The sequence below is a fragment of the Salmo trutta genome, unplaced genomic scaffold (genome assembly GCF_901001165.1).
Source record: "Salmo trutta unplaced genomic scaffold, fSalTru1.1, whole genome shotgun sequence".
Taxonomy (NCBI): domain Eukaryota; kingdom Metazoa; phylum Chordata; class Actinopteri; order Salmoniformes; family Salmonidae; genus Salmo; species Salmo trutta.
Window position 1 is genome coordinate 267,295 of NW_021822597.1, and position 16,764 is coordinate 284,058.

The 16,764-nt window shown below is 42.0% G+C and overlaps 1 protein-coding gene across 1 annotated transcript in view; it reads right to left on the bottom strand.

The window, feature by feature from the left end:
• The window catches only part of LOC115182850 (NLR family CARD domain-containing protein 3-like), a gene marked incomplete at its 5' end in the record, with an annotated part of 85,614 nt that extends 80,865 nt beyond the window's left edge, over positions 1-4,749 (bottom strand). Inside the window, one exon of the mRNA XM_029744259.1 lies at positions 3,956-4,749. Within this exon, the coding sequence (XP_029600119.1) occupies positions 3,956-4,749 (794 nt within the window). The remainder of the gene's footprint in view (positions 1-3,955) is intronic.
• Between the last annotated feature and the right edge of the window lie 12,015 nt (positions 4,750-16,764).

A 16,764-nucleotide genomic window follows, 5' to 3' on the forward strand; every position in this document is an offset into this window, starting at 1 on the left:
AAAATACATGATCTAAGTGATTGATAGTTGGTATTCAGCAGTCATAAAGCCTAATTTACTTTAATGAACTACTAAAATAGTGATTTTGTCAGACAGCATAGACAGCAGCTCTAAACTTTATTGACTGACTGATCCATTCATCCCTCCACAGCCTTCCTCTCCTCTGAAGACCCAGTGAGGGTGGAGCTCAGTCAGAGAGCTGCTGAGGGACTGGTTAGGAAGAACACTTCTACAGCCAGAGAGGTGAGAGGTCACACATGGTTTAGATGGTAAATATTTATGTCCCCTTAGTGGTTCATCACGTCAGCAAAAGGTAATATGTTCCATCATCCATGTTTATTTACATTAGTGCAAATTGTCCACTGAAATTGGTGTAATTTCTCACCCCTTTTGGCTGTATGAAAGTTAATTTCCCCTCAGACACACACATTTGTTCTTTGATATTATGAAGGTAATTTGTGTCAAATGTACCTTTCCCCACTTATTCACCCCATCTCTTTACATTGCTGATGCATATTTGGTGGCCTGACTGCATCCAGACGATGTCAAATGCCCATCCTGGTAGATCTGATCCTAATGCAGCTTGGAGTGATCGGATGACAGAAGTCACATTTAGGTGCTAGGTGTAACTGAGGCCATAGATGCTCCATATCCATTACTTTGAATGTTTTATATTATGTAGTATATGACTAAATGTGTTTCTGTGTTGCAGGGGCAGTCAAGAAATGGAACAGCAAGGCCACAGAACATGACATAAGCAGAGCTGTGGGAGACCACCTCAAGCCCCTGGTAGAGCCGAGGGTGGTGTTTACCACTCCACCACGCCTTCAGCAGGCTGGAAAAGTGGGATTGATACAGTTTTTCATACTAAGATGGACCAAGAGTCTGTTGATTGGTCAGTCATTGGGTTAATTTGTTTTACAATATGTTCAAATCAAAACAAGCTTTATTTATACAGCACATGTCAGACATGGATGCAACACAATGGCTTCACAGGAAAAAACTATGAAAATAAACAGAAATATTTAGTACACAAATATGAGGATAAAAAAACAAGACTAACAACTGAAAGACTAATGAGCATTGTAAGGAAATGCCATTGATTAAAATATCAACAATATGATGCTATATCCAACCCAAAATATAACTTGTTTTTTAGGAGGGTCTCTGAAAGACACTATGGGGGTGTCCACTGGAAGTTGACTAGTAACAACAACTGGGACCTAAAAGACACCCACCATGAGACCCTCTAAATCTGCCCAAGAAGAGGCAAACAAAATAAAAACCCACACCAAACTTAAAGACAGGTAGCAAACCAAAAAGGTGGAGCAACTAAAGGTGTTGACTCTCCACATGTATCAAGACAACTGGAGCACTGGGCCAGACACTCTTAAATAGAACCTGGACCAGCTCAGGTAACACCTTCCCACTAACGAGCTAGACGTGCTAACGAGCTAGACGGGCTAACGAGCTAGACGTGCTAATGAGCTAGACGTGCTAACGAGCTAGACGTGCTAACGAGCTAAACGGGCTAACGAGCTAGACGTGCTAACGAGCTAGACGTGCTGACAAGCTAGACGTGCTAACGAGCTAAACGTGCTAACGAGCTAAACGTGCTAACGAGCTAGACGTGCTAACGAGCTAAACGTGCTAACGAGCTAGACGTGCTAACGAGCTAGACGTGCTAACGAGCTAGACGTGCTAACGAGCTAGATGTGCTAACGAGCTAGACGTGCTAAAGTCCAACCTCAAAACATAAATGGAAAAACCAAAGCCTGTAACACTTTCCCCATTAAGACAACAAATATGTCCTACATTTTTGTTGGACAAGTTTGCTCACCACCAACAGAAAACAACTTAATTTCCCAATATAATCAACTACAATGCTTCACCGTCACCAATAGAAACATGGTGTCTACTGGATGTCAACAATTAGAAACATGAAAAAAAACACGTATTTCTAAATAATAATATACAATAGTATCTTTTGTCCTTTTTCTTTCCATAGAATCCTTCCTAAAACTCACTAGCTTCTAGAACTCTCGTCTTCCTAAAACTCACTAGCTTCTAGAACTCTCGTCTTCCTAAAACTCACTAGCTTCTAGAACTCTCGTCTTCCTAAAACTCACTAGCTTCTAGAACTCTAGTCTTCCTAAAACTCACTAGCTTCTAGAACTCTAGTCTTCCTAAAACTCACTAGCTTCTAGAACTCTCGTCTTCCTAAAACTCACTAGCTTCTAGAACTCTCGTCTTCCTAAAACTCACTAGCTTCTAGAACTCTAGTCTTCCTAAAACTCACTAGCTTCTAGAACTCTCGTCTTCCTAAAACTCACTAGCTTCTAAAACTCTAGTCTTCCTAAAACTCACTAGCTTCTAGAACTCTCGTCTTCCTAAAACTCACTAGCTTCTAGAACTCTAGTCTTCCTAAAACTCACTAGCTTCTAGAACTCTCATCCCCTTGGAACGAGCCCAAACGAAACTCAAATGAAATTGTATTAGTCATGTCTGATTTCAAGAGCAAACTCCTGCAATATCCGTAGTAACGTTCCACCTCACTGCAGAGCTTCTCTCTCTTTTCAGGGTTCACTAGATAGGAATGTTGTTGGATCGGGGCCCAGTCCCCAATGTCATGCTCTAGTACATTTGGTTTGGCACATCTGAGAATGAACCCTGATATTCTAAAAGCAGGGCAGCAATGTCAATATAATTGTACCCAAAAATGGTCAGTTGATTGCATAAATAATTATGATTACTAAACGTTACATGAATTGTAAATATGAAATATGAAAAGCAAATGAACACCCCTTTGTTAATATGTATTGGCAATAATTAACTTAAGGGTGAGGCATAAAATGTATCTTTTGTCAGGCTGGATGTTTGAAATATGAGGTGATTTGAGTCATGCTTCTTCAGTAGTGGAATAAAGACAATTAGCACTTGAATGTTGTCAAGAAATACTGGAGTGATGTAGGATTGTTAATAAAATTAATTATAGACCAATTTATTATACTGCGACCATGTGTATAGGCTGTAAGTACATTGAAATTAAATCACTGAAATCGATTAGGGGGGAAATCAGGCTGTACGTGCTGTTGAAACTTTCACAACTAAAAATAAACACATGGAAATGGGAGACATCTTTTACCTCACTGGTTAGAGGACAACCTGCAGAAGACAGTCAGCTACATTTTGAGTTTGTGTCCCCAACACTAAGAGAAACACCACTTATTTGTCATCACTTATATCGCGCGAGAGAGGGAGTACATCCTGTTAAAACTAACAGCTCAAAAACCACACGGAATCTGGGAATAATGTGTACATCACTGGTTAGAGGACAATTTGTAGAAAACAGCCAGATACATTTTGAAGTGTTGCATTTTGATTCCAGTGGGTCACCAACGTGGTAAGTGTAACAACTCTTTTTTTGTTAGTCACTTTTTTGTTAAATCACATAAATAGTACTCTTCTATTTCAGAGCCTGGATTTTCCCCCTGAGGATAATATCCATATCATTTTGAAATCAATAGAACAGGGGACAAACGTTTAGGGTTCTACATTGTGACATCATTAAAATACTCCTTCTACAATGTTAAAACATTCTACATTGTGACATTAATTCATTGAAATCATGAAACAACTCATTCATGTATTTTCTGATGTTTGATCAGATGTCTTTTACCGGAGAATCTCTGGTCACAGCTATAAGATTTCTCTCCTGTGTGTGTTCTCTTGTGTACTGTCAGACCGCTAGATGAAACAAAACTCTTCCCACATTGACCACAGCTATACGGTTTCTCTCCTGTGTGTACTCTCCTGTGTACAGTCTCCTGTGTGTACTCTCCTGTGTACAGTCAGCTTCCCAGATTGACCAAAACTCTTCCCACAATGATCACAGCTAAAATACTATTCTCCTGTGTGTGTTCTCTGGTGTTGAGTCAGAGCGCTAGATGCAGCAAAACTCTTTCCACATTGAGCACAGCTATAAGGTTTCTCTCCTGTATGTATTCTCTCATGTTTTTTAAGGTCTGCTGACTGGGTGCATCTCTTCCCACATTGAGCACAGCTATAAGGTTTCTCTCCGGTGTGTGTTTTCTGGTGTACAGTCAGCTGCCCAGATTGACCAAAACTCTTCCCACATTGATCACAGCTATAGGGTTTCTCTCCTGTGTGTATTCTTTGGTGTTGAGTCAGATTGCTAGATGCAGTAAAACTCTTCCCACATTGATCACAGCTATAAGGTTTCTCTCCTGTGTGTGTTCTCTGGTGTAAAGTCAGCTGGCCAGATTGAACAAAAGTCTTCCCGCATTGACCACAGCTATAAGATTTCTCTCCTGTGTGTGTTCTCTGGTGTGAAGTCAACTGGCAAGATTGACCAAAACTCTTCCCACATTGATAACAGCTATAAGATTTCTCTCCTGTGTGTATTCTCTGGTGTAGAGTCAGATTGCTAGATGCAGCAAAACTCTTCCCACATTGATCACAGCTATATGGTTTCTCTCCTGTGTGTATTCTCTGGTGTTTAGTCAGACTGCTAGATGCAGAAAAACTCTTCCCACATTGATCACAGCTATATGGTTTCTCTCCTGTGTGTATTCTCTGGTGTTGAGTCAGATTGCTAGATGCAGCAAAACTCTTCCCACATTGATCACAGCTATAAGGTTTCTCTCCTGTGTGTGTTCTCTGGTGTAATGTCAGCTGGCCAGATTGAACAAAAGTCTTCCTGCATTGACCACAGCTATAAGATTTCTCTCCTGAGTGTGTTCTCTGGTGTAAAGTCAGCTGGCCAGATGTAGTAAAACTCTTCCCACATTGAGCACAGCTATAAGGTTTCTCTCCCGTGTGTATTCTCTGGTGTGACTTTAAATGTCCTGAAGAAACAAAACTCTTCCCACAGTCAGAGCAGCGGTGAGTTCTCTTCCCTGTGGATCTCTGAGGGTTTTTCTTGAGGTGTTCTAATGTGGAGAGACTCTTCTCTGCCTTGTCAGCATCATGAGGTTGTTGAGGCTCCTTAGAGGACCCACGATAGTCACGTCTCTCTCCTGTGTGAACAACAAAGTCAGACAGATGGTTAAAGGCCCGCAACAGCGGTAATCCACTGTAAAAGTGATGCCAACAGCGTAGCCATGATGTAGCCATGCAATTGACATCTGTAATGAATGTAATGATTATTTGACAATTGTCTTAAAATTAGCAAGAATAGTCATATTTTAGTAGTAACATCGATGATTGTAGGCTAGAAGAAAGTTAAAGTTGCTGAAATCCTAAGCAGTGTGCCAGACGACTTTTGGTCTCCAATACAGGCCCCTTTCTGTGTTTAATAAAATTGCAGCACGAGGGCGATGCGCACACAATTTGATTGCAGAAACACCTCCCTGCTAATGAGGAAACCAATAGTTTTTCACAATGTATTCTGAATGTGAATGGGGGAAAACTCAGGGGAGTAACCTCCATTTCCAGGTTGCGTATGAGTGCATTTCACACTACTTTGGATTATAATTGTAAGGCTTGTTTGAATGTCCTGCTTAATGTAATGTTTGTGTTATTATCGCAAATCAACCGCTTGGTAACGCTTTTAACTCAGAAATGGCTCCGGAGGAGATGGCTGCCGTTTTACGGTCTCCTAACCAATTGTGCTATTATGTTTTCTTTCGCGATATTGGTAAATTATTTTGTACAAAATGTTTCTGCAACCGTATCTTACTGCAGAAAAGAGCTTCTGGATATCAGGACAGTGATCACTCACCTCGGATTAGACAAAGATTTTTTCAACAACAACAACAAGCAGGACTCAGACGATATTCTCCAAACACCCCACAGGGCCGACATCCTAATTATTCGCAAAAGGAAGCGATGCAGAGGACGAAGAGCCGAATGCCTCGTCCGGACCCGCAGAAGGCGAGTAGGAAAGCTGCCATTACCGTCAATATTACTCGCCAACGTGCAATCCTTGGACAATAAACTAGACAAGGTACGTTCACGAATATCCTACCAACGGGACATCAACAACTGTAATATCCTATGTTTCACAGAATCGTGGCTGAATGACGACATGGATATTCAGCTAGCGTGATACACGCTGCACCGGCAGGATAGAACAGCACACTCCGGTAAGACGAGGGGGGGCGGTCTGTGCATATTTGTAAACAACAGCTGGTGCATGAAATCTAAGGAAGTCTCTAGATTTTGCTCGCCTGAAGTAGAGTATATTGTGATAAATTGCAGGCCACACTACTTGCCTAGAGAGTTCTCAGCTATACTTTTCGTGGCTGTTTATTTACCACCACAGACAGATGCTGGCACGAAGACCGCACTCAGTCAGCTGTATAAGGAAATAAGCAAACAGGAAACCACTCACCCAGAGGCGGCGCTCCTAGTGGCCGGAGATTTTAATGCAGGGAAACTTAAATCAGTTCTACCAAATCTCTATCAACATGTTAAATGTGCAACTAGAGGGAAAACATTTCTAGATCACCTTTACTCCACACACAGAGACAAAGCTCTCCCTCGCCCTCCATTTGGTAAATCCGACCACAACTTTATCATCCTGATTCCTGCTTACAAGCAAAAATTAAAGCAGGAAGCACCAGTGACTCAGTCTATAAAAAAATGGTCAGATGAAGCAGATGCTAAACTACAGGACTGTTTTGCTATCACAGACTGGAACATGTTCTGGGATTCTTCCGATGACATTGAGGAATACACCACATCAGTCACTGGCTTTATCAATAATTGCATTGAGGACGTCGTCCCCACAGTGACTGTTCGTACATACCCCAACCAGAAGCCATGGATTACAGGCAACATTCGCACTGAGCTAAAGGATAGAGCTGCTGCTTTCAAGGTGCGGGACTCTAACCCGGAAGCTTACAAGAAATCCCGCTATGCCCTGCGACGAACCATCAAACAGGCAAAGCGTCAATACAGGACTAAGATCGAATCGTACTACACCGACTCCGACGCTCGTTGGATGTGGCAGGGCTTGCAAACTATTACAGACTACAAAGGGAATCACAGCCGCGAGCTGCCCAGTGACACGAGCCTACAAGACGAGCTAAATCACTTCTATGCTTGCTTCGAGGCAAGCAACAATGAGGCATGCATGAGAGCATCAGCTGTTCCGGACGACTGTGTGATCACGCTCTCCGTAGCCGACGTGAGTAAGACCTTTAAACAGGTCAACATACACAAGGCTGCGGGGCCAGATGGATTACCAGGAAGTGTGCTCCGGGCATATGCTGACCAACTGGCAGGTGTCTTTACTGACATTTTCAACATGTCCCTGATTGAGCAGACCACCATAGTCACTGTGCCCAAGAACACAAAGGCAACCTGCCTAAATGACTACAGACCCGTAGCACTCACGTCCGTAGCCATGAAGTGCTTTGAAAGGCTGGTAATGGCTCACATCAACACCATTATCCCAGAAACCCTAGACCCACTCCAATTTGCATACCGCCCAAACAGATCCACAGATGATGCGATCTCTATTGCACTCCACACTGCCCTTTCCCACCTGGACAAAAGGAACACTTATGTGAGAATGCTATTCATTGACTACAGCTCAGCGTTCAACATCATAGTACCCACAAAGCTCATCACTAAGCTAAGGAACCTGGGACTGAACACCTCCCTCTGCAACTGGATCCTGGACTTCCTGATGGGCCGCCCCCAGGTGGTGAGGGTAGGTAGCAACACATCTGCCACGCTGATCCTCAACACTGGAGCTCCCCAGGGGTGCGTGCTCAGTCCTCTCCTGTACTCCCTGTTCTCCCACGACTGCATGGCCAGGCATGACTCCAACACCATCATTAAGTTTGCTGACGACACAACAGTGGTAGGCCTGATCACCTACAACGACGAGACAGCCTATAGGAAGGAGGTCAGAGACCTGGCAGGGTGGTGCCAGAATAACAACCTATCCCTCAATGTAACCAAGACTAAGGAGATGATTGTGGACTACAGGAAAAGGAGCACTGAGCACGTCCCCATTCTCATCGACGGGGCTGTAGTGGAGCAGGTTGAGAGCTTCAAATTCCTTGGTGTCCACATCAACAACAAACTAGAATGGTCCAAACACATGAAGACAGTCGTGAAGAGGGCATGACAAAGCCTATTCCCCCTCGGGAAGCTAAAAAGATTTGGCATGGGTCCTGAGATCCTCAAAAGGTTCTACAGCTGCAACATCGAGAGTATCCTGACCGGTTGCATCACTGCCTGGTACGGCAATTGCTCGGCCTCCGACCGCAAGGCACTTCAGAGGGTTGTGCGTACGGCCCAGTACATCACTGGGGCAAAGCTGCCTACCATCCAGCACCTCTACACCAGGCGGTGTCAGAGGAAGACCCTAAAAATTGTCACAGACCCCAGCCACCCCAGTCATAGACTGTTCTCTCTACTACCGCATGGCAAGCGATACCGGAGTGCCAAGTCTAAGACAAAAAGGCTTCTCAACAGTTTTTACCCCCAAGCCATAAGACTCCTGAACAGGTAACCAAATGGTTACCCGGACTATTTGCATTGTGTGCCCCCAAACCCCTCTTTTATGCTGCTGCTACTCTCTGTTTATCTTATATGCATAGTCACTTTAACTATACTTTCATGTACATACTACCTCAATTGGCCCGACCAACCAGTGCTCCCGCACATTGGCTAACCGGGCTATCTGCATTGAGTCCCACCACCTGCCAACCCCTCTTTTTACGCTACTGCTACTCTCTGTTCATCATATATGCATAGTCACTTTAACCATATCTACATGTACATACTACCTCAATCAGCCTGACTAACCGGTGTCTGTATATAGCCTTGCTACTCTTATTTTCAAATGTCTTTTTACTGTTGTTTTATTTCTTTACTTACCTACACACACACACACACACACACACACACACACACACCTTTTTTTCGCACTATTGGTTAGAGCCTGTCAGTAAGCATTTCACTGTACGGTCTACACCTGTTGTATTCGTCGCACGTGACAAATAAACTTTGATTTGATTATCGCAAATCAACCGCTTTGTACTTAAAAAAAACACTTCAACCAGTAAAATGCTCTTTGGCTTTTCCATCAGCCTGACAATGAGGGTTTGTACACTGTTTGCCAAATTGGCCCATAACTTCACCTAACAATAACATAGACCTACTGTAGGACCCATAACTTCACCTAACAACAAATATACCCATGTCGTGATGTTTGTCATTTGACTGGCATTCAGGAAAATGATTTCCTGGATCAGCTGATGATAGTTGAACATGTGACTGTAACCTAAACAGCTACAGTATTAAGAATTATGTGTAATTATTGAAAACCCATTTTAATGACAGTATCCATTTGGGTGTTGTCAATAAAGTTAAGGGGACGTGTGACACGCAGTTCCTAAAATACACTAAGCTAATTGTCCCAAAATCCCTTTTAAAAAGTCAGGGTACGAGTGAGAAACCATCAAGGCACCAACTTTGAGAAGGTTCTAAAACAAAGGTTTCAAACCAATTCATGAATGTTATTAAATCGTAGAAATGTTATTGAATCTAGGTATGTTTCACCTTTAAAGGCACAGTCAACTTAGTGTATGTAAACTTCAAACCCCCTGGAATTGTGATACAGTGAATTATAAGTGAAATAATCGGTCTGTAAACAACTGTTGGAAAAATTACTTGTGTCATGCACAAAGTGGATGTCCTAACCGACTTGCCAAAATGATAGTTTGTTAACAAGAAATTTATGGAGCGGTTGAAAAACGAGTTTTAATGACTCCAACATAAGTGTATGTAAACTTCCCACTTCAACTGTATCAACAGCTGTAACAATTTGACCCCCACAGCAAATCTTAACTGGCAATTATAGAATATACTATATAGCCTCGAAATCAGGTTAAAACTATCATTATGACGTTATGGATGGCCAGTCCTTGTATTCATAGTGTAGTGAATTCAGGGGGAGGCCCTGAGCTGAACTCAAACCTGGGTCCAGCAACTGTCAAGCCAACACCTTATAACTGTTACGCCAAGATGTCTGAACTTCTTGAAGAGGTCGCTAGGTGTTGAGTTACGGTTTCTACAATAGCTTTCTCTATAAATTTCAGAGTGGTTACATTTCTCCTTCCCCCATCCCTCAGCGGTTTACCAAACCAACTCTCAGGACAATCATTTTGTTTCTGTTTAAATCCCAGGTTGTCCCTTTAAACAAGCCACATCAATCAATCTGCAGTTGAAACAATAACAAAGCTGTAATTCCACCACTGTTTTGGTAATAAGATGATGTGGCTGGAGAAATGTAACTACTCTCAAATTCATAGACAGACCTATGAATGCAAGGACTGACCATCCATGATATCAACATTATAGTTTTAACCATGTTGAGGCTATACAATGTTGATTTACATTGTTTCTAAACATTGGAGTAAAAAAAGCTTATTTGGGGTACAACAGTTGAACTAAGCTCATGAGGCATGTGTTATATTCTTCAAGAATCAATGGCTATAAATAAATAATTTAAAGTCCAAAAATGGATGTAGCAATTGCATATTTCCCCTTTAACACCAAACATCAGATCAACAACTGCAGAGTTTGTGCCTCTGTATTTAAGACAATACTTACTAGTGTTAATCAGGGCCTGTTCATCGTTAGAACCATTGGATGCCTTAAGATGCGTTTGGGAAACAGGGCCCAGATATCCAGTTTCCTCCTCTTCTTCCACCTCCTTTTTCGATGTGACAGTCATCTCCCCCTCCTCCTCTTTCACTCCATAAACTGCATCCTCCTCTTTCTCTTCCTCCTCTTCTTTTACTGTAACATCCTCCTCCTCTTTCACTCTGAACGCATCTTCCTCTTCTTTCACAGTAACGTCTTTCTCTTCTTCTTTCACGGTAACAGCTTCACCCTCTACTTGTTGTTGTATTGTAACATCCTTCTCTTCCTCCTCCTCTTTCAATAGAGTTTCTTTCTCCGTCCAGCAGACCTCCTCTTCTTTAACAGGAGGAGAGTAACTTAGTGAACTCATGGTCGGAGATGTTAGCTAGCTAGCATTAGCGACTAGCCAAGTTCTAAGCTAACTTAGCAAACCAGCTAGCTGACAAACAACGTAAATATAGAATTAAATGGGCCAACAAGTACATACGACAGAAGTGTGTTTAATACACAGCGACTAATATACACCAAACCAGTGTAAAGAGCGTGAATGTTGTAGCTATGTTTGCTAGAAAGCTACCGAGGTGTCTGACTAGCTGTTGTTGTTGAAGGAGCGTCCCGTCCACTAGATTATACGTCACACTGGCAGCATCGCCTGAACCTAAAAGACGCACATCGCCATCTGCTGACTGGAGGGCAACGCAGTTGAGGAACCAAACGTTTATTTTTCATTTATTTCAGAAAAGGTTAATATTATATTAAGTCGTTCAAAGAGAAGCATGTGTTGATTGATTCGTGTTTAATGAGTGAGAATTTAAAACAAACTTTACACCCACTACATATTTGCATTGAACCATACTTCTGACATGGATCATTTTGACCTCAGAGGCATATCTTTGATCATAGTCAAATTGTGGTTTATTCAATTCTACCAATTTTTCATGACTTTGTCAATCAACTGGTTGTTAATACATCTAAATCATGGTTTAGTGTTTCTGTATCAATATGGACTTTTAACAAATTCAAATCCTTTAGAGTCATTTTTACCCCAGACAAAAGCACCTTTGATAAATGGGACATTTATTTCAAAATCACATTTTATTGGTCACATACACATGTTTATCAGATGTTATTGCGGGTGTAGTGAAATGCTTGTGTTTCTAGCTCCGACAGTGCAGTAATATCTAACAAGTAAAATCTAACAATTTCACAACATATACCCAATACACACAAATCTAAGTATTTGAATCTAGGTTTCTCTGTAGACATGATCCATCCCACCAGAGGGTGGAGGGGCTCCTGTATCAGTGGTTTTGACCAGATAGACAAATGCAGATACACAGTATAGTGCCTCCCATATACTCTCCTAAGATTGGACTTTTCTATGCCACGTATCACATGACTGTGTACAAAACTGTTAATTCGGCGGCAGGGTAGCCTAGTGGTTAGAGTGTTGGACTAGTAACCAAAAGGTTGCAAGTTCAAATCCCCGAGCTGACGAGGTACAAATCTGTTGTTCTGCCCCTGAACAAGGCAGTTAACCCACTGTTCATAGGCCGTCATTGAAAATAAGAATTTGTTCTTAACTTACTTGCCTAGTTAAATAAAGGTTAAAATATTTTGTTGTTGAAAACTCTACACAATCCCAAAGCCGGTTTTTTGACATTTTTACAAATGTACTTAAGTATTCAGACCCTTTGCTATGAGACTCGAAATTGAGTTCAGATGCATCCTGATTCCATTAATCATCCTTGAGATGTTTCTACAACTTGATTAGAGTCCACCTGTGGTAAATTAAATTGGTTGGACATGATTTAGAAAGGCACACACCTCTCTATATAAGGTTCACAGTGCATGTCAGAGTCTTACCTTCTCCCCTCGGGTGTAGCTCGTCTGGGCCTAAACACACCAGGTAACACGGATGAAAGGGGAAGAAATGTGGGGTGCAATGAGCGATAAATAAATCAGACCACAACCAGAACTCAATTTTAACCCTCAGGGGATGTTTAGTGAATTAGTTAAATAAATAATATAAAACACCCAGAAATAATCAGTAAGAAACAAAACAACCACAACAAGGGAATGTTTGGGATCGGGGTCCAAGTAATGAAAATAAACAAAAGGTCCCTCCTCTTCTACACACCTAATCCTTCCTAACACACTCTAAACCCTAACCCACTGTCCTACCTGGTTCCAAGAAAATACAAGGGTGACACCCGCCCGGCTAACCTAGTGTATAAAACAATGGGTTATCTACGTGGGAATGCACACCCATGGGCAGATCTACCTTTTCCCTTCTCCAGGACCTTGGTGGGGTGGAGTACGTCAAGAGGACAGGCTGACACACAAACAAAGAAATTAACACAAATAATCAAACAAAAAACAAGTGTCCTCTCTCTCCCCCCTCTCTTCTTCTCTTCTCACACGGCAAACAGATATCCTCTCTGTAATCAGCTACAGCCACCATCGTTAGCCACAACTCGGTACACCTGTAATGCCCAGGACACAAACACACTAACAGGGGGAAATGGGGAACAAGAAAAACGTAACACGTAACACAGAGTAAAAACCAAGCCATGAGGTCAAAGGAATTGTCCATAGAGCTCTGAGACATTATTGTGTCAAGGCACAGATCTGGGGAAAGGTACCAAAAAATGTCTGCAAGAACACAGTGGCCTCCATCATTCTGAAATGGAAGAAGTTTGGAACCACCAAGACTCTTCCCAGAGCTGGCTGCCTGGCCAAACTGAGCAATCGGGGGAGAAGTGCCTTGGTCAGGGAGGTGACCAAGAATCCGATGGTCACTCTGACAGAGCTCCAGAGTTCCTCTGTGGAGATGGGAGAACCTTCCAGAAGGACCATCATCTCTGCAGCACTCCACCAATCAGGCCTTTATGGTAGAGAGGCCAGACGGAAGCCACTCCTAAGTAAAAGGCACATGACAGTCCACTTAGAGTTTGCCAAAAGGAACCTAAAGGACTCTCAGACCATGAGAAACAAGATTTTCTGGTCTGATTAAACTAAGATTGAACTCTTTGGCCTGAATGCCAAGTGTCACGTCTGGAGGAAAATGTGCACCATCCCTACGGTGAAGCATGGTGGTGGCAGCATCATGCTGTGGGGATGTGTTTCAGCAGCAGTGCAAATTGTCCACTGATATTGGTATAACTTCTCACCCCTTGTGGCTGTATGAAAGTTAATTTCCCCTCAGACACACATGTGTTCTTTGATATAATGAAGGTCATTTGTGTAGAATGTACTTTTCCCCTCCTCTTTATTTTTCCAAGAGAAAAACTGCTGATGAACAACCACATTTCTAAATGACACCTGGTCTATTCTTCTATTCTAACTCTCAACAGTAAGTTTAGACCCCTACTGATTTAAATATATATATATATATTATTATTTATTACAAACAACACAAGGAATGGGTAACATTAAAGTATTAGAACATGAAGGACAAACAATACAGCATCAAGACACTATCCAACATGTATCAGTCTGTCCACAACAGAGCCATCCTTATGTGTGAGGGTGCGTGTGCATGATAGTGATATAAAATATATGTCATAGTTTCCTTTTTCATGATCACAATCTAGTGAAACCCGAACCCTCCAAGATCCCACCCACAGTTCCCCAATAGCTGTCCCTCAACCCTCCAAGATCCCCCCACAGTTCCCCAATAGCTGTCCCTCAACCCTCCAAGATCCCCCCCACAGTTCCCCAATAGCTGTCCCTCAACCCTCCAAGATCCCCCCCACAGTTCCCCAATAGCTGTCCCTCAACCCTCCAAGATCCCCCCACAGTTCCCCAATAGCTGTTCCTCAACCCTCCAAGATCCCCCCACAGTTCCCCAATAGCTGTCCCTCAACCATTCGAGACCCCTCCCACAGTCCCCCCTAATAGAAAAAGACAATTAATTCCATTCCCCACCTCCAAGAACCCCCCAATGCACCAACAACCAAGAGAATGAACTAAAGAGAAAAAAGGAAAAGACAGAAGAAAACAGCAAACAATGCAAAAAATTATAAAACAAAATAATACATTTAAAACAAAGGACATCAAGGACAACTAAAATCATAACAGCAATGCCAACTGTATATGTTTGTGTGCATGTCTGGCACTATTACATGTATGTGTGTGTTCTTGTATGTGTTTGTTTGATTGAGAGTGTGTGAATATGCATGTGTTCCTGCACGGCATCAGCCTCAGGCAAACCGGCATTAGTTGTAAAAACACTGCCACTTAGTGTCATTCAAATGTACTTTTTATTATGTTTGATTTTGACTTAAAAAAATAAAAACTTTTATCTTTTGACCATCTCCTATCATCTACCATGAGGTAGTCACCTGGAATGCATTTCAATTTACAGGTGTGCCTTGTTAAATGTTCATTTGTGGAATTTTTTCTTTCTTAATGCATTTGAGCCAATCAGTTGTGTTGTGACAATGTAGGGGTGGTATACAAAAGATAGCCCTATTTGTCTATATTATGGCAAGAACAGCTCAAACAAGCAAAAAGAAATGACAGTCCGTCATTACTTTAACACATGAAAGTCAGTCAATACGGAAACTTTCAAGAACTTTGAATGAATCTTCAAGTGCAGTCACAAAAACCATCCATCGCTATGATGAAGCTGGCTCTCATGAGGATTGCCACAGGAAAGGAAGACCCAGAGTTACCTCTGCTGCAGAAGATAAGTTCATTAGAGTTAACTGTGAAGACAACAACTATGCCTATGAGATGGTTTGGGATGAATCGGACCGCAGAGTGAAGGAAATGCAGCCAACAATTGCTCAGCATATGTGGGAACTCCTTCAAGACTGTTGGAAAAGCATTCCAGGTGAAGCTGGTTGAGAGAATGCAAAGCGTGTGCAAAGCTGTCATCAAGGCAAAGGGTGGCTACTTTGAAGAATTTCAAAGATAAAATATATTTTGATTTGTTTAACACTTTTTTGGTTACTACATGATTCCATATGAGTTACTTCATAGTTGTGTTGTCTTCACTATTATTGTACATTTTTTACATTTACATTTTAGTTATTTAGCAGAAGCTCTTATCCAGAGCAACATACAGTAGTGAATGCATACATTTCATGCATTTTTTTTTTTGTACTGGCCCCCCGTGGGAATCTAACCCACAACCCTGGCGTTGCACACACCATGCTCTACCAACTGAGCCACAGGGAAGGCCAACTTAGACAACAGTTAAAATAAAGAAAAAACATTGAATTTGTAGGTGTGTCCAAACAATTGACCGGTACTGAATATGCATTGTGGAGGAGAACTGATCTTAGATCTGTACAAAGGCATAACATCTACAGCAGCAACAACTGTCTGTGTTAAAAAGGCCCAGCTGGATTGAATTGAGCTATTTAAAATGACATATTTGATGGTGAAATGATTTGTTCTGTTTGTCAATACAAGACAGGGTCTGTGGAGGCTTGGCCTATTAGTGGTAGATTTGGGGGAGAATTTGAGTTGGAATAGTGATAGATTTTTGGAGGGACCCTTGTCACTACAGCCAATCAGTGAGCAGCGTCCCTTCCCCCACACCGTAGGCAGTTCTGTTACTCACAACACTTCCCCTGCTTTCCTCAACAATGGAAAAGCCCACTGAACTAAAGCCTTGACATTTCAGATCTTTTTTAAAAGATTGGGGAATTTTTTACAATTAGGAAATAATATTTCATGTTTTTCTCGTACCTCAGCCAGCATTGTGAATGATTAGGAAATAATATGTCATGTTTTACTTTTACCTCAGCCAGCATTGTGAATGGTTAGGAAATAATATATGTCATGTTTTACTCGTACCTCAGCCAGCATTGTGAATGGTGTCTGATGCAGTGACATACTAGACCATGGCAGTAAATCTAATACTTAGGTGTTTTTAGTCATGCATGAAAGGTCTGGGGTGGTTCTGTGGTTATAAGTTAATAACTTTGGAATACATTTCTGGCCATGCTGGCAGGGTCTGAATCAAACCCAATGTCCACCTGGTACACTGACAGGGTCTGAATTAAACCCAATGTCCACCTGGCATACTGGCAGGGTCTGAATCAAACCCAATGTCCACCTGGCACACTGGCAGGGTCTGAATCAAACCCAATGTCCACCTGGTACACTGGCAGGGTCTGA